Consider the following 16,994-nt stretch of genomic DNA (forward strand, 5'->3'; position numbering starts at 1 on the left):
ATTTTACAGTACACTGGGAACATATTCAATTTCACTGAATTGTCTGAAAAATTATCCTGCAATTTTCATCTCTCTATCGATGCAAGTGGTGACGTGTAGTGAGAGACAGAACTCAGGCGTTGATCTCAAATGACGTCACGTTTGCTCATAAATATTCAGCAGATGCGTCCGTCGAACCTTCTTCCCTGTTCAAAGAATAGTTGCTTAGAGGTCATTGTGACAATCTCTTATTAGACCACGTTGCTTTTGTTCAAATAACTTTTTCAAGGATAAACGAAGGACGTTCGTTGGGTAAGGCCTCTTTGTCCTCCGGCTGCATTTACCTGTCTTCAGCCAAATTGCCCGTAAACGACTTCAGGAGTTTAAAATGGTTAGCTTCGGAAAAGTAGCTACGCCATGTGCCGTGTTCGTACGATATAGCGGTCTTCATAATCTGGTGAAACTTTGCTCACTAATTAATTGCGTGAATGACGAAATAAATTAAATGATGAGCCTAAAAGTATTAAGATACATTTAACACTTTATTCGAAGTAATTGATTTCATTAGTAACGATTTTGTTGTACTACCTCGGTTGTTCAAATACTTGACATGCACGAGGTTTTACAATTCCAAGGTCATCTGAAAAAAAATGACAACCATCAAGTTTGGGAGCAGCATCAACTCATCTCCGCGTGCCCGCTCTGCAATCAAAACTTTGGACATAGACAATGGTAAATAACACAACACATCTTCGACTACGCCATTCACAGCGAACGGTGACTTTATGTTGTCATCTTGTTTTAAAGATGAGAAAAGCGACATTGATCCTGATAAACTTTGCCAGTGCCCATTTGATATAAGTCACCTGATCCGAGCTTGTCGGCTCTCGTATCACCTTTTGAAATGCAAAAAGGTGAGTGTTGCTTAATTTTTATTTTTAATACTGAAGCTCAACTAATTTTCATCGATAAATCAACATTGAAAAGTTGGCCGCATCACTCGATCTGTGTTGAGCCTAAGAAAATAACTTTACAATTGAAAGGAGCTTTGTAAATCCAGTTTCAACAAACTAGAAAATTTTACCCCATCAACCTGAATGCATCGATAAGTACAAGTCATCTTTTACTGATGCAGAACCATCCGCAACTGGCCAAGACGCTTAAAACCTGCCCCTTCAACGCCTGCCACCTGGTCCCGAGAGATGAACTGGCCAGGCACACTGAAACGTGTCCCAACAGGGTTTCAGTGGGTGTAAAGGATGGTAAGATGACAAGTGTGTCTTTTGAGCTGTGGCTTGAGTTGATGTCCTTTCTGCTTGCAGCTGGATCTGAAGAGAAATTGAAGGTTCCCGTCAGGCCCCAGTTCACCACTGCTACGACTGAAGACTGGGAAGAGGGTGAGATTGAAACCAGTTCCAATAACCTTTGTAAACTAGTTGTACTGTGACTGGCATACAGAGAGCTCCGAGTGGTGCCTCGAGGTAAGAGTGACCAGACTTGGAATTATTTTTCTCAAGTAATTGGCTTTTACAACAAGGATAAATGCCCGTCTTTGCTTTTCTGCATATGCTCTGCGACTCAACTCAGACTTTCACTTTATCCTGTTTGTTATGCAGAGGTGGATGAAGCACCCATTCCATTTGTTTGGGGTGTGACTCCAATGGCCAGTTACCTCAAGGAGTAAGTCATTTGCACGACTGGTTGTGGGAAAATTGTGCTTTCTATTTGTCAGTCATTCGTCTCTCTCCAACAGATCCCAAGCCTTCAATGCTATTGGAGCCCAGTTCCGTGGACCCAGTTCCCTTCCGTGGTAGTTTGAAATGTTTTATCGGTTTCTGTTGAGACCAGTTGGTGGACTTTTCACCTTGAAGTGTTTGCTTTTAAAGTTTTGTTTTGTTGTTCTCATGCACAAGTGCTGTGCCTTTGTTTTTCTAAGTTCGGTTTCCACAAAATAAATATCTTGCATGGCATTTGTTGCTCAATGCTCAATGACTACATGAGATGTTTATGTACAGAATAAAGGAAAATGTGTTTTTGGGAGTTTGCAAACATATTTTTTAAGGTTGTGTTAAACTTATAATCATATTAATATCTAGTATTGAAGTGCTCGTGTGGATTGGTGGGGGCCGAGGAATGTGCAGGCAAACTGCATGAACTTGTTTTCTTGGAAGTGTTGTGTATAGGCCCAGACAGGGAGTACCGGACGAGATAATCTCAAGGTCGGTGAGAAACGAGAACAACAGCACATCTATGGGACTGGGCATCGAGGGGAAAACCCAACCGCCTGACCTCAGCGACACCTGGACGGGGAGGAGATGGCCATCCACCAATCATCTCACAATATTTTGCATGCTTTAATATTCATATTGTGTTTCTTTAAAACTGGGCAACCCGGAAGAATGTGTCGTCTTTTGGTGGTCACAAAAACGCACGAGTTTTAGTGTGAGGGACCCGGGACCCAGGCCTGTATTAGTGCGCTTTGTCAGGAATAAATAATTGGTAAATTTGGTCTAATTGATCTACTGGTCTTCTCTTTGACAGAACGAACTCGCAAAATTGTTAGGTGCGCCAGTGTGTGGATTAGGACATAGCAATTTATGAGTTAAGTGTTGATCACAATTTGGAGTCAGATCAATAACTAGAATCCGTAACCTAACAAGATGATAATTGCTGCCATAACAGGAGGGCCAAAACAATAAATACTGTAAGGCAAGGCAAGTTTATTTGTATAGCACATTTCAACAACAAGGTAGTTCAAAGTGCTTTAAACAAAACATGAAATGCATCAAAGAAAAAGAAAACATTAAAAGCATCAGAGTTACAGTGCAGTGTAAAATAAAATCAGCAATAGGCAGCAGCAAACAGAAAAGTCTTCAGCTCTGACTTAAAAACATTGAGGCTTGCAGCAGACCTGCATGTCTCTGGGAGTTTGTTCCAGATATTTGGAGCGTACTAGAAGCTGAACGCTCCTTCTCCCTGCTTAGTTCTAACTCTGGGAGCAGAGAGCAGACCTGTGCCAGACGATCTGAGAGGTTCATAAGGGATCAGCAAATCAGAAATATACTTAGACCATTCAGAGCTTTCTAAGACTTTAACATCACTGATTGAAGCTGAGCCCTGACTTTTAATTGTTCCTCTTTGGCTCCAAAAACAATCACTTCAGTTTTATCTTTGTTTAATTGGAGAAAGTTCTGGCACATCCAGTCACTAATTTGTTCAATGCATTTACTCAGTGTTTGTATGGGATAATATTCTCCTGGTGATATACATGATTATCAGTTATGCATCTGTATTAATGCAACCTTTTGTTCCTTGTCGACGATTCAATGGTTGTCTCCGGCTTGCCACAACGGGAAATCAAATCACATATACTTAATGCATAACTGAATAAATTGTGTTCACCCATAGGCACAGGTTTGTTGAGAAATAAGAAGCTTGTCTTGAATTAGTGTAATGTAAATTGGGTGCAAAATTAGTTGATAAAATTCATGAGAAAATGTACCTCAAGAGTACACAAAAATAATGAGCCAGATGCTAATTAAAACACAAACTGCTTTTACTGTACACTTGAATGCCTTTTTCGACACGTAGATGAAATTTGAAATTATTTCAACAGAATTCAAACACTGATTGTGGTGGACTATTTGACCCGAATGAAGGCATGGCAGTTTTGCTAGTTTAGGATTTATTGTGTTAACTGCGGAATCTGCTGCTTGCTCTCCAGTTCTTCCAAGATTGAGCTTTCCTCCTTGTCACTCTCCGGCAATATGACGACTGGACACCATCCTTCACAACTTCCACTTGCTGACCCTGAGGTCTCTGTTTCACCTGCATGACAAAGAAAAAACCCACAATGCAACATGGTTTCCCACAGATCCATCAGTCTTATTAAACAAAAACAGTCAGACTTTTACCTTCATCGCTGGATGAGTGTAAATCGATGCACGTACTGAAAGAAAAGAGGAATTGAATAAATAACAATCAGCAAAAAAGCGCTTTATAATTTTCAGTAGGATACACAAGGCTTGATTAGGTTGAATGTTTTCAGGATTTTTGTAAAATAAAAACAGGCCAGGACCATTGTATAGTTATAGGCTCTGCTTGCATTCATATCCTTGAATGACAGCTGGCAGATGGAAAAGTTCAGAGGTGTATTTTTGCGAAGGCGAACCTAAAGGCTGAAAATGACACCTGCCCTTTGGCTGTTTTGACTGTCCTGTCACACCACCGGATAACTTGCATTTTCAGCGGCGTGCCCTCTGGCTCCATAAATTGCTTAGCCCTTTCACAAATCGCTTAACCCAGTTTCATTCTTTGTCATTCTGTTCAGTTATTCCTTGACTGTATGTTTTTAGAAAGTGTAGTATTATCCAGTATTTTTTTTTGAACGGATTAATAGCACTTCCATTCATTTCAATGCGGAAAAATGATTTGAGAGATGAGTTTTTTAAAGTCATGGGCATGCTCAACAAATGAATTCAATTCAACATGCATTTTTTGCTATACTTTTATACAGAACAACGTTCAAAATGAGTCTGTGATCTGGTAATGTCAGTTTGTCAGTTACATGCAAAAGGAAAAGTCTTGCAAAAATGAGATTTGTTCCCGACATTGTCGTGACGTAGGTGTGTCACTCGTAATTGAAGTACCCATTTAAGTACCCATCAATTCAAGTCTTAGTTAAAACGAGTTTGCTCTTCAATTTCTTTTCAGGGGAAATTCCTAAGCATTTTGGAATCAGAACTGTTATTGTATGTGTTTGTGCACATTTTGTAGTCGATGGCTTTGTCAACACACACTCGATGGCCAGTCCCCTCTGGAGGATGTGAGGTCGAGCACTCTCCTCTCATTACGTAACCTTCATTAGTCGACTGGCGTCCTGTGACTTGAAGCCTTGCTGTTCTTACGATTGTAAAAGCAGTCTCTAGGTAGCAACAGTCGACATGCTAGGACTGCTTATTTTACATTAACAGTCAACTACTAGATGTTCCCTGTTGTTACACATTTACTGGCTTGCGGGAAGAAGCTTGATACTTTTCAATTATAGTTTTGTTTATGAAAAACATCCCTATCATCAAACGCCTGTGTGATTGTTTTTCTGCCATAGCTCCCTTCTTTTTCTTTGCTATGTTGAACCCTTTGCCCTAAGTTGGACGTAAGACAAGAACTCAAAATTGAGAAACACACCAATAGGAGCAGCACAGACTATTGAATTGAAGCATTAAATAACAATGGCGGACATGATTATTTCTTCAAATTATTTTTCATCATGTCATGTTTCGATAAAGTACAATTTTATAAAGTGCTATTTTACTAATTTAAAAAAAAAAAATTCAAAATTGTCTTTATTAACTGTGAGACCGGAACACTTAAGTAGTTTCTCGGGTCTGCATAGTGGCTTACCTGTAGTCTTTGGGGGATTTTATGATCCCCTTCAATTGTTGCTGTCCACCGTCAGTCTCCAGTGATTTGTCTTCTTCATAGGACAGAAGCAGAGTCACCGTGTAGTTCATATGGGAGTTATTGTCCCAGTGATCCCCCTCAGTGGTTTCATAGCGGACAACGAACTCAATGCGAGAGCCGTGGGTGACGTAAGGGGGCGCAAAAGACAGCTTGAAGGAGAACGTATCTGTCTCCCCTTCATTGGATCCGTGGAGATACTCTGCGGGGTGATCGAAGTATGTCTCCCAGTTGTCCATGGTGGACCTGATGTAAACTGCCTTGTGGAAGGACACGTTGAGCACCCGCACAAGGCCACTAAAGGCGAGGGGCTCATCCTCTACGGGACCGACGCGTTCGACGCACACTTTATGACCGCGCACGGCCTCCAGCAACGCGCCTTCATCGGGGGGCTCAAAGTCCGGGTGCACAAGGAACACCGGTTCTCGGTCAGGTGGGCGATACTTCGCTCGCTCTTCATCCCACTTTGCAGCGTCCTCTTCGTCCTCCGACTCGAAGGTGACGAACTCGCGGACATCCACGAGGTCTCCGCCTGTCGTGTCTGCGAACGACACTCGCTTTCCGGGGGACAGCGATGCTTGGATGCGCATGTACTCGGCAGTCTCGTCGTGGATGGACGCGCCTCGTCTCCTGGGCACCGGGGAGCATCTTGGGATCAGGCGCACGTTCTCGCTTCCCTCATCGTCGTCTTCGTCGTCGTCATCATCTGCCAAGTGTACCTCTGCCTGGTCAGATGACCTGCCAGTTTTGATGGGAACGAAAAGACTCTCTTGACCTGGTATGGTTAAAAAAGACATTTTTGCTCATATGCGGACCCCCGAGGAGTAAATCGACTTGCAGCGACAGCACTGGCGGTGCATTATGCACAGCTCGTCTCCTAGGTTAACGTGCGCTGTTAAATGTCACGCATGGGAAACTTGTTCTGCCAGGCCTTGTGATCGTGTATCCCCTGCTAAAACATCACACTTTGGCCGCTGTCGAGGTCTAATTTTAGTCTTGACCTACCGGGATCTCCATGTGTCTCGATGTGTCTTCGAGTTGGTATGATCTCCCCTCCCCGCCCCCTTGCAGAGTAGCGTTTGGTTTGGGCTGGCTCGACGCCGGCAAATGGAAATGTGATATTACGGCCTACATTCCCAGGAGGAATAAAGTCAATTCCAAATACCATTACAGCTAATTAAAAACGGCAATGTTTTATGAGAATGTGTTAATGTTTTACGTGATTGTTTTTTCCTGCAGCCTGTCTGCACAGCTAGGGGAAGCGGGCCATTTAAATTTGCTTCTAGTACCGATACCAATATTGATCACACATTGATGACACAATTGCACTTGAGTATAATTCTCATGTATGTGTATTTTACCTGGTAATTTATGTTTCTGACAACATTTGATTTTTCCTTCCTGTTTTTCTAAATTACAGGCTTGTTACTCATTTTCAAGGCCAGTGAATTGACAATGATCAAATAGCCTAAATAAACAGAGGCAAAGTAAATTAGAGTTAAGATCCTAATTGTTTAAAATTTTTAGGTGTTGCGAGGCAGAAAAAAAGGAACAGCAGCACTAAAGGACCATTTCCATGAACTATAGTAGCAGAGAATGGCAACAGATGGCGGATGAATGAATGAATGAATGAATGAATGAATGAATGAATGGATGGATGGATGGATGGATGGATGGATGGATGGATGGATGGATGGATGGATGGATGGATGGATGGATGGACGAAGGGAGAGAGAGATAATTGATAATTCAAATAATAAAATATTTGAAAAAAAATAGAAAAAAAATAATTCTTTATTTTACACCGAAGTGAAAAATTGGCTCACCAACAAAGACAGACAGCTCTGAAATACAATTCCATACATAAACCCGTATTTTGAATTTTGTAAAGTAAAAAAAATATATATTAAAAAAAAATACAAAACTGAGGAAAATGTATTCGGTCTTAATGAAGCGTCCATGGTACGCAACTTGGTCGCAGTTATTACTCAGTAAACACACCGTTGAATCCTATTGGTCGAGAGCTTTAACCGCGACGTTCTACAGCCAATCGGAACATTGTTATTCCTTTGGATAACGCGGATCGTAACATAAAGGATTTAGCTAACATAAACTAACACAAAGGACGCTCTTTTCACGTTGCAACTATAGGATAGCGACACGATGCAGTTTGTTTGATCGTCTTTTGTCTTGCTCGACTTGCCTTTTTGCGGAAATGAGTCGCCCCGACTGCGAGGATACACGACATGGGTAACGTCGCGCTAACTAGCGTTAGCATCTAACGGCTACTTCCTGTCGTTCCCTGGAGGCCACGACCAAGCTGCATCCTGCCCAGTCGTCATAAAGGATGTGAATTCCGTCTAGAGCTGTTTCATACAATCGGACTACCAACGAAGCTTATCCAGCGTGTTGAATCAAGTGTGAGTGGGTACGTTGAAATTTCTCGTCATTGTGTTCGCGGGCTACCTAGCCTGGTAGCTCTTTTGGCTAGCTCGCCAGCATGAGTGAATTGACGGATAGCAAGCAGAGCGCCAACTCCGAATCGAGGAAAAGGTGTCCGTCACCAGACCGGGATGAGGGAGGCTCTATTCCCAACAAGTCCTCGAAAGCGGATGACGTGTGTAATGAAGTGCGGGATGCCTCGGAGACATTCAAAAACGGGGAAAGCACCGAAGCCGCTGGGCAAGAGAGACATTCTAAGCATGAAGAGGAAGCAGAAACTTCGCAAACTGCACACAGTCCCGCTTCTGCACTTGTCAACAACTCCAATTCTGATGAGCACCAATCCAAGGAAACCCAGTCACCCAAGGCGCACAGATATGCTGAGGCGAAGAATGATGCAGATGCATGCACAGGAGTCGATCCTTGCAATCCTATGGACCAGTCTGATTCTGACCCGGCAGCCATAGCAGCTGCCGAAGCACTCGCCAGCCTCACAGGTGGAGACGGCGAAAACAGCCGAGAGACTCCGTGCTCGTCTAAAAGAGCCAAACACGCCAAGCAGGGGAGCAAAGTCAATCACCGTGGGGACCATCAGATCCTCAGAGCTCATTCTAAAACACGGGCAGCTGCTGCAGACAGCTCCACGTGCCTGCGCAGCACAGACAAAGAAGATGCGGATGATACCGCAAACGCGGGTGAAGGTGACGAATCCATGTCTGGATCTTCTTCCGCACCAAGTTCCTCTTTCCCGTCTGAGAACGAGGACAATGAGGATGGTGAGTGCGCCATTGTGTCTGTTAAGATGGCTCCCAAGATGAGACAGTCAGTAGCTCTCCTGGCGCAGGTACAGATGAAACTGGAAGCTATCGAGAAGAAAAGCACCTGGTTCCACCAGCGCCTGGAGCTGAAGATTGGCCGCATGCGCCGGCCTCACCTCGATCAACGTCGCGCCATCACAAAAACTATCCCCGGCTTCTGGGTGACGGCTGTATCCTTCCATTCGAGATCTCCCCCATCTCCTTGCATGCTCAACTCTGAGTGAATGCCTAATCCAAGTAAACATGTTTATGCTTTACCTTGACTCTGAGGCGCCAGCTACTGAACCACCCGCACCTCTCGTCTCACATTGACGAGACAGATGAGGATGCTCTCAGCTACATGACTGATCTAGAAGTAAGCGATACACTCGCGACAGTTTCGCTATGACAACCTTATTTTGCTGTAATGGGCCTAAGATATTTGTTGAGAAAGAGTCAAAATTCTGTTTTACTTTTTTTTTTTTTTTTTCCTGACACAAAGAAATGAATTTCCCCAGAACCCATCACTAGAATTTCATCATTCTTGCTACGTTGTACTCAGCTTGCATTGGCTATTCCAACCAGCCCCAAAATTTTGTCAGGTTGTCATCTTTTTTTTTTTTTTTTTTTTTGGGACAGTTGACATGTTTTTAACTGTTAATTGACGTACAGTACATTTTCATTCAATTCTTATTATGTAGTAAACTGCAGTCTCCAGCCTATTTAGGTGTAATTAGGCTATTTAGGTGTAATTAGGTCGTTTCCCAAGTGGCAAAGTGGTTGGGACTAACTGGTGTACTGTTTTAACGACTTTCAAACACGTCACCTCCATCAGATTGACACGTTGAAGAACCACAAAGTGGGTTTCCAGATTCGCTTCCACTTCAGACGGAACCCGTACTTCCAGAACACCATCATCATGAAGGAGCTGCACATCGGACTGGGAGGTACAAATAAACACAGGGCTGTTTTTGCTTTCACTGGGCACTTAATGAGGGAGCCACAAAATTAGGTACGCCAGCATGCTGGAACATGATGCAATACAGAATGGAGGATGTTCAGTGACAATGTCAGAGAGGTATTGATTAAGCTTGACGCTGACAACGCAATCATGAGTTTTGGACCCAATCAGGTAATTTAAAAAAAAACCTAACCAATCATTGATCCAATCATTAGATGGAGAAATATGTTTATTTAAATAACATATATAGGGTTGTGTCCCTTCTCCTTGATGCTTTTGTTGTTAGTTTTATGTCCTCTAACAAAAAAATGTCCTCTTTGCAGCAACTGCCACGTCCATGTCCAACACCATCATGTGGAATCACGGTCACAAATTGACAGCCCATAGCGAACCCAGGAAGATGTCACACGGTGTCTACCAGACCTTTTTCAGCTGGTTTGATGACCACAGCAACCCTGCGCAAGATGATGTTGCCCAGGTACGTACAGCTGATGGCGAACGACCCCGTAACATTTGTAAGGTTGGGCGTGCAAACTCTACCACTGTCAAACTAAAGAAAACACAAAAATAAGTTTGCTACATAATGCTAATGCTCAGGCATAATGTAATTGGAAATGCCATAGATGGACAGGTAAACAAATCGCTTCTGTGTGGCGGTATTTTAACTTTTAAAAGTATTGATTGGCACGATATCAGAGAGGGCGAAAAAACATTGTACCCAAACATTGTTCCAATGACCTCATCTCAATTTTATCTTATTTAGATTTCATCGAGGTATCAATGTGGAAAGATACATGGCATTGAAATTGTATCTAACTCAGGAGGTTCCCTTGTCTTAACCTTTTCACTGATCTGTTTGTTGTCCAGATCCTGAAGGACGACCTTTACAGGGACCCTTTGAGGTACTACCTCACGCCACTCTGGCAGCCCAGAGAGAACGGCAGGTAGGTTGCATTCACAGTGTTTATTGTAAACGACCTGAATACACGGGAGTATGGGTCTTTTTAAAAGACATAGTATGCGTTCACAATACTTCGGGTGGTCGTGGATCAATAAGTAGAGCATACATATTCATTTTAGTAAATAAAATAAGTGAAACTACGGCCAACCAATCTTTCAAGGCACCCTGGTTTGGAATTCTCGGTATTGTGGATATACACACGCCGCGCTTTATGGTTTGGAAATCCTGGCTCATCCACTTATGCCATTCAGTGTTTTTTTTTTTGGTGTCTTTTTCTTTTGGGCCTGGTGCATCAACCTGACCACTTTGTCCATCCTCTAGTGATGGCGACGGCACCACAGCAGATCGCAGTGGCAATGACAATGGCTACGACTGTGTGGTAATCTCCGACTCAGACGAAGAAACTGCTGAGGCGGAACCTGTCCGCAGTGCTGGAGAGGAAGGGGAGGAGGAAAAACAAGTAGGAGAAGAAGAACAAGAAGGAGGAGGAGAGGAGGAAGAGGAGGAGGAGGAGGAGGAGGAGGAAGGACTGCTGAGTGCAGGTTGGTTACTTATTGATTTATGATGTACTCACGCTAGAGCAGCAAACTTAAGAGCTCAAGGGCCTCGTTTGATTTTTTACATTGGACCGATGGGCTGGGTCATTTATAGATGAGGTTCAAAAATAATATTTCAAAATAAAAAAATTATCTTGTGTTTTAACTGTAACAATCAAATAAGAGGATTTGAGCTGTTAAATGCCACCCCCAGTTGAATTTGACTGTCAATCTAAACATAAAGAAAATGTTGTGTATTCAAAACAACCACATAGCTCAGCCTTTAAATCCACGAGCTTAATGCTAATGCAAAACCTTAACGAGAAACTTATTCATGTTGACTTGTTATAATATAACCCTTTAAACACTGGGTATTTAAATACAAACAGTGGATCAAGACCGGTAGACAGATAGTACATGGAATCAAGATAGCGGAACTAACAAAATCGCGACGTGAGGTCAGTGCAAGGGCTTTATCGATTATTTTAATGATCTATTTACCTGTTAATTATTATTATGTCAATGAACGGTATTTTCAAACACAAAGTTCATTGGTCTGCTTTGAATGAGGATGACAGAACTCAGAGAATATTTACTGGTGAGAGACTGAAATTATGAGGATTTGGCTCAAGGTCTCAAAGTAATGAATCGATTATCAAAATGAGTGTCAATTAATTTGGTAATTGATTATTTGTCAATTTGTTGTAGAGGCATGTCATTTATAGACTTGAGCAACGTTGAACAACATGGGACACTGAGAAAACCAGGAAGTTAAATTTAATCTAAAATGGAATTAAAAAAAGTCTTCAATCAAACTTACCTTAAGCTGTGGGAACCCTGAATAAATGCTCTCTGTTTTTGATCATCAACACTAAGAACTGTCTTCTCCTCAGATGAGAGCCAGGAAGAAGGTGAAAGTGGAGAAATTGTGATTGACGGTAAGTCAGGTGATCTGTCGTCTGAATATTTGAGGCTTTCATATGCAAAGTGCAGTAAAACACTGACAGTATGTCTTTTACGCGGCAGGCTCAGATGACAGCGAGCAGGAGGATGAGGCGGCCTGAAAAAGGAAGTTAGGAAGGACAGCGGGTATGCCCCAGCATCTTTTGGATGTTAGTTATGTTATGCACAAAATGTCATATTTTTGTAATGTACAAAAATATGATCTATAGATGCTTTTTAAATCAGGGTTAACTTAATAAAGCCAAGGGAAGGTTACTTATAATTTTCTAGAAAAGTACACTGTACAAAAAGATTGCTTTTGGAAAACATTTTCGGCTGCCGACTTTTAGCAAAGCAAACAAATGACGAGAATCTCGCAGTCATGGGAAGTAGTGTTTTACCTTTGGCTGTTCTTCCTCTTGTGATGCATTTGACTATATTGACCACATTTCAGGAGCGCTTAGAACTCAACCAAAATGTGTTCTCAGGGATGGGCCCACACTCGATTACTCAATTTGGGGCTGTGAGGACAAAAATGTCTACTCTTCTGTAGTCAAAAGATGCATATATTGTTTTCATAAGCTTAAAGACCCCACCCCAACTACTCCTCGACAGGGCAATGCAGCAAACATGGCACATACTGCCACAGTTGTTGTGTAGTTTGATCAGTGTATGTGAAAATTTGTCTTTAGTAGATTGACATCAGCTTTAGCATATCGTGTAAAGGGTTTTTTGTTTTTTTTTGTGGAATTTGACATTTTTGGAAATTGCTGCACACTTATGAGGATGATAGCATCCGCATTCAGATATTTGGATGGCACAATGATGTATTTTTGTTTATGTTCTTCCCCTGTCATTGTGCAGCCCTTTGTCACCCAAGTTGTGCTGCATTTGAAATCTCTTCTCTTGTACTGTTTTATTGATTTGAAATGCTTATCCATAGAACAATTCTCAATGTGTGTCAATGTAAACAAAAAATGGCGAGATGCTTCCAGGCGACAGGAATTGAGTGATACCGCTGACTTGGAGAGATCAGCGTTTTTTTTTTTTTCCTTTTATTTCCCTCTCCTAAATTAATTAGCCAGTCCCTCAATCATCATCATCTGTATTTCAACTGCATCTATTATTGAATTGATTAACTTGTTGAAATGTAAATGATAGCTGGCATCAGGTATCCCCAACAGCGGTTTGCCTCATGTAAAGTTTTTCTTTTTTGATTGACACCACATGATGGCAGTAGAGAAGGTGGCCAAAATCATTCAAGCCTTTTACCTTGTTTTCGCAATGGCTCTGCCTTGGTCAAATTCCACGGGAGTGTTTGACCACCTCCGGCCGCTGGAGAACGCTTGAGATTACTCGAAAGATTGTGTGATTTCATGGTGAATTAGTATATTTTAAAAGACTCAGATTACCCAGAAGATAGTGTGATTTAATGGTGAATTGGTATATTTGAAAAGACTCAGACCAAGTTAATGCGCCCCAAATTTTACAGCCAGGAACTGTCAACTGTATATAAACCTGAAAAAGAAGCACAGTGTGGCAAGTGAACAGTAATGGCGTTTCTTGACCTTAATTGTGCCAAAGCACATATTTGACATTAGAAAAATCCCACACATTTATGTAGTTTTTTTTTTTTTTTTTCTCAAATCTATTCTAATGCTCTGTCATCATGTGCATGGGTTACTTTCACAAATGATTTACACAACCAATAGATTTGGCTCTTTTTGCCAATGCAATGTTAATGGCCCAACAAATTTGAATTTTCAGGAGGTTTCCTGAACAGTGATGGTTTGGGGTATGAGGATTCTGCTCGATGCCGGCGGTGCCTTGTGGTACGAGCTTAATTCATGCCGTTACCATGCGTGTAACTGGAAATGCTCATTTTCCCTTTGAAATGAATAGAAAAACCATTGGACTATTTTAGCCTCCCCTAATTCATTGCAGCTACTTATGTGTATGACTTTTCAACCGAGGCCAGTATAATACTATTACATTAAAATAAAAAAAAGAACTCGGTAATATTAGTTGTTCTTTGCAGAGGAGAAAGACTCCCAAATTAGATCACTTGTATCTGAAGGCACCACTGAAATAATGATCTTGTCTCAATATAAATAACTGGCACTTCAGAATGGCGACAATGTTGTGCAACACTGACAGCAGTAGTTCGCCAATAGGCATTTAATCATGAGCATCTTGAATTCACTAACATCGCATCAGTTTGTGTTAAATTCACATCACTATTTTTGAACCCCCCCCCTTGCGGTGTACCTTGTGTGCTTTTGTAGAACATTATATCCTTTTGTTGCTTTGGTTATTTTTCATTTCGTTTGGGATGAGATGTCCACCATTTAACCTAATAAAGTAGGAAGTTGTTTCACTTTGCAGTTGGCTGTGTTCTTGATCTGTATATACTTCCACTTGCAACCTTACCGTTTTTTTTACTTGTCGCCACAAGATGGCAGTATGCTATTGTTGGTCACCTCTCTGTTGAATTTATTGGAATAAATGCGTTCCATAGCACGTCTGACTTTGATAAAAGTCTTTCAGGTTTAAATTCTTCATGATAATCTAGTAACCCCATAATACAGTTGTGATTTTTTTGGAGCACTTGAAATAAATGACTTCCTACCTGACTTTGACATTTAAGTCACCCTTACAACTCTTGAAAAGAGATCAAACAAGAGCAACAGAGTGACACTTTAATGGATTTCACTGCCAGTGCATGTGATATCACTCCCATTTTCGAGCTGCCACTGTAAATAGCTCCCAGCGAGGCATTTTTGGACAGGCCCAGACAAAGGAACGGCAGCAGTGTTGCAATGGTACACTTAAACCCTTGATTCCACTTTTAATGCACAGCTATAAATATTCCACTCGCAAAAACCTGTCCTGCTGGAGCCCCGGCAGCACTCCGGGTATGCGGCCTACGATGGGCACATACTATTAATACTAATGTTGCAAACGCATTACGCTATGCGAAATGATCCCATGTGGAATGAGGTATTTTGCTTCCACTTTGATCAACTCTCCACCACAAAGCAACCACGTTTCATGATTATAAATTAATAACAGGCTTAGTTCTTTCACAAGATCAATTTGGACAAAATTTGTCCAGATGTGCTTTTTGTTCTGTTTGGAGCAATGACAACATCTTAAATCGGTGGTGTCCAAAGTACGGCCAGAGGACCATTTGCGACCCACCATTTCTTTGTTAGAAACCTGGTGCATCAGTGTTGAGTAAAGTACCTGAGACAGAAGAAGCAACTGATGGACTGTCAATCACTCATGGGTGCACCCATAGCAGGCACACTCTTGCTCTGACCTGTTAATTGGGGTTCAGTAGCTTTGCTGAGACTATGATGGGGAAAAAAAAAAGTTGACCTTTTCCCTAAATTGATTCCTGAGTAGAACCATTCCTGTTAGTGCTACTCCTGCACACAAATCCTCTTGTCCCCCCTCGAGCTCGAATTGCCGACATCACAGCTCCCCTGTTTTCTCACAGGTTGATCTCGTGAAGTTCGCAATGCGAGCCGACTAAGCTCTGACGTCAGTTTCTGTTTATAGCAGAGTGTTGGATGAATTAGTCTTTTCAGTTATTTTGCTTTTCTGTATGGTCTGACTTGTGACGCACTTCTCACCTGAGATGCATACAATGTACTTTACCCACCGACTCATTTGAAGATAGACATGCACAGTAGCTCCTCTTCGATGCCTTAGATAAGGCCGAGGTGAGGTACCACATTCCAGCGATTGAGATCGCCGACATAAGTTCTATGTCTCATCTAACTTTGAAGATAAGTTTGCTAACACAAGCGTCCATCTTACGCTCATGCAGATTGTGTCATTGATATCGACCCAGAGTGTATGAGCCGTCTCCGGAGGCCCTTTCTACAGCCACCAGCCGGTAACAGCGATAAGGGGCCCCTATACGTGGCTTTCACGATAAATTGTAATAGTGTCGCTGTTTTGTCGTTGATACTGTACAAGCAGGAGTTTCTTGGGGGCCCCTTCGGCCTGGTGGTATTTTTTTTCTAGATGTATTTACAGATTTGCAGCACGGATTGTAAGTTTACTCGATTGTGTGCTTGTCATGTAATCAACCTAAAAAGAAGCATTGCAGGCTAGGTGATGAAAGAGGTGGGTGGAGGGTGGGAATAGGAGAGGGAAATGGATGAGTGCAATGATAAGAGGAGCCGTCTGGACCCCGTCGCTTACACACAGCAGATGGATGACTCTTATCTGGGAGATCGCCGAGTGCATGCTCGCGCCTGGGCCCAGTTACCGACGATCACACCAGACAGATGAATGCTACCCCACGCACACACACCCCTGCCCAGCCCCTCCACGAATCACACGTGAGTGCACACAGAATGGAACAGATTGCAGCATTTTTGTTACCTTTTACCCTTCCCCCATGCATCCAACAATGAATTCTACATCGACATTGTCCAAATATACACAGGTGTATTTTAATTTTTTTTTCTTTTTTTTTTGGCAGGGTGCATTTTGGCTTTTCCATGAATCATTTTCTTTGCTTAATTCCTTCCAATTGTTCCAATTCAACACAGGTAATTTCAAGAGTAGACACATTTTGTCTTTTGTTGTTTGGTCAGTTGGATTGAACTGCAAACAATTCTAAATAATAGTGCTCATGAAATGTTCAGGTTTTTTTCTGGGAATACAAAATGTTTGGAAAAGCTGACTATATTTACCTTCCATTTAACGTGCCCCATTCAACACGTCATAATGTGATTCGTTGATTCTAAAAACAGCCACAACCCAGTGTGTGCACAGGTTGCATTATTTATTTATTTATCTATTTATCTATTTATTTATTTATTTATTTATTTATTTATTTATTTATCGAACTATTTATTTATTTATTTATTCATTTATGTATTTATTTGTGTATTTAT

The 16,994-nt window shown here is 41.8% G+C and overlaps 3 protein-coding genes across 4 annotated transcripts; 2 read left to right on the forward strand and 1 right to left on the reverse strand.

Moving 5' to 3' along the window:
• Nucleotides 1-134: 134 nt before the first annotated feature.
• Nucleotides 135-1,949, forward strand: gtsf1 (gametocyte specific factor 1). Of its 2 annotated transcripts, XM_088368807.1 has the most exons (7): nt 135-291; nt 615-711; nt 787-893; nt 1,115-1,241; nt 1,302-1,376; nt 1,596-1,659; nt 1,733-1,949. In XM_088368807.1, the coding sequence occupies exons 2-7, from the start codon at nt 630-632 to the stop codon at nt 1,791-1,793; spliced, it is 516 nt and encodes a 171-aa protein (XP_088224933.1). In that variant the 5' UTR covers nt 135-291; nt 615-629; the 3' UTR covers nt 1,794-1,949. The 2 variants fall into 2 exon arrangements, with proteins under 2 accessions (XP_088224933.1, XP_088224932.1); XM_088368806.1 differs by having other exon boundaries at nt 1,115-1,376.
• A 730-nt stretch (nt 1,950-2,679) lies between these two features.
• Nucleotides 2,680-6,466, reverse strand: LOC148401802 (protein phosphatase 1 regulatory subunit 3A). Its single transcript, XM_088368805.1, has 3 exons — nt 5,383-6,466; nt 3,894-3,928; nt 2,680-3,807 (listed from the first exon to the last, which is right to left on the reverse strand). Exons 1-3 carry the CDS (start codon nt 6,234-6,236, stop codon nt 3,665-3,667), a joined length of 1,032 nt encoding a protein of 343 aa, XP_088224931.1. The 5' UTR covers nt 6,237-6,466; the 3' UTR covers nt 2,680-3,664.
• Nucleotides 6,467-7,477: 1,011 nt separating this feature from the next.
• Nucleotides 7,478-14,455, forward strand: tspy (testis specific protein Y-linked). The gene is made up of 8 exons (XM_088368803.1): nt 7,478-8,869; nt 8,977-9,054; nt 9,514-9,625; nt 9,963-10,117; nt 10,507-10,583; nt 10,922-11,142; nt 12,030-12,074; nt 12,163-14,455. Exons 1-8 carry the CDS (start codon nt 7,940-7,942, stop codon nt 12,198-12,200), a joined length of 1,656 nt encoding a protein of 551 aa, XP_088224929.1. The 5' UTR covers nt 7,478-7,939; the 3' UTR covers nt 12,201-14,455.
• The last annotated feature ends 2,539 nt before the right edge of the window (nt 14,456-16,994 follow it).

This window comes from Syngnathus floridae, chromosome 2, assembly GCF_059516105.1.
Source record: "Syngnathus floridae isolate MCC-2025c chromosome 2, RoL_Sflo_1.0, whole genome shotgun sequence".
NCBI lineage: Eukaryota > Metazoa > Chordata > Actinopteri > Syngnathiformes > Syngnathidae > Syngnathus > Syngnathus floridae.

Bases quoted from the DNA above. Each gene is read 5' to 3' on its own strand.
- gtsf1 (XM_088368806.1), top strand. From the start codon at position 630: ATGACAACCATCAAGTTTGGGAGCAGCATCAACTCATCTCCGCGTGCC. The intron at 712-786 runs GTAAATAACACA...CTTGTTTTAAAG, and splicing joins AACTTTGGACATAGACAATG to ATGAGAAAAGCGACATTGAT. The intron at 894-1,114 runs GTGAGTGTTGCT...TTACTGATGCAG, and splicing joins ACCTTTTGAAATGCAAAAAG to AACCATCCGCAACTGGCCAA.
- LOC148401802 (XM_088368805.1), bottom strand. From the start codon at position 6,236: ATGTCTTTTTTAACCATACCAGGTCAAGAGAGTCTTTTCGTTCCCATC. The intron at 3,929-5,382 runs GTAAGCCACTAT...CTTTTCTTTCAG, and splicing joins AAATCCCCCAAAGACTACAG to TACGTGCATCGATTTACACT. The intron at 3,808-3,893 runs GTAAAAGTCTGA...TTTGTCATGCAG, and splicing joins ACACTCATCCAGCGATGAAG to GTGAAACAGAGACCTCAGGG.
- tspy (XM_088368803.1), top strand. From the start codon at position 7,940: ATGAGTGAATTGACGGATAGCAAGCAGAGCGCCAACTCCGAATCGAGG. The intron at 10,118-10,506 runs GTACGTACAGCT...TTTGTTGTCCAG, and splicing joins CGCAAGATGATGTTGCCCAG to ATCCTGAAGGACGACCTTTA. The intron at 12,075-12,162 runs GTAAGTCAGGTG...TTTACGCGGCAG, and splicing joins TGGAGAAATTGTGATTGACG to GCTCAGATGACAGCGAGCAG.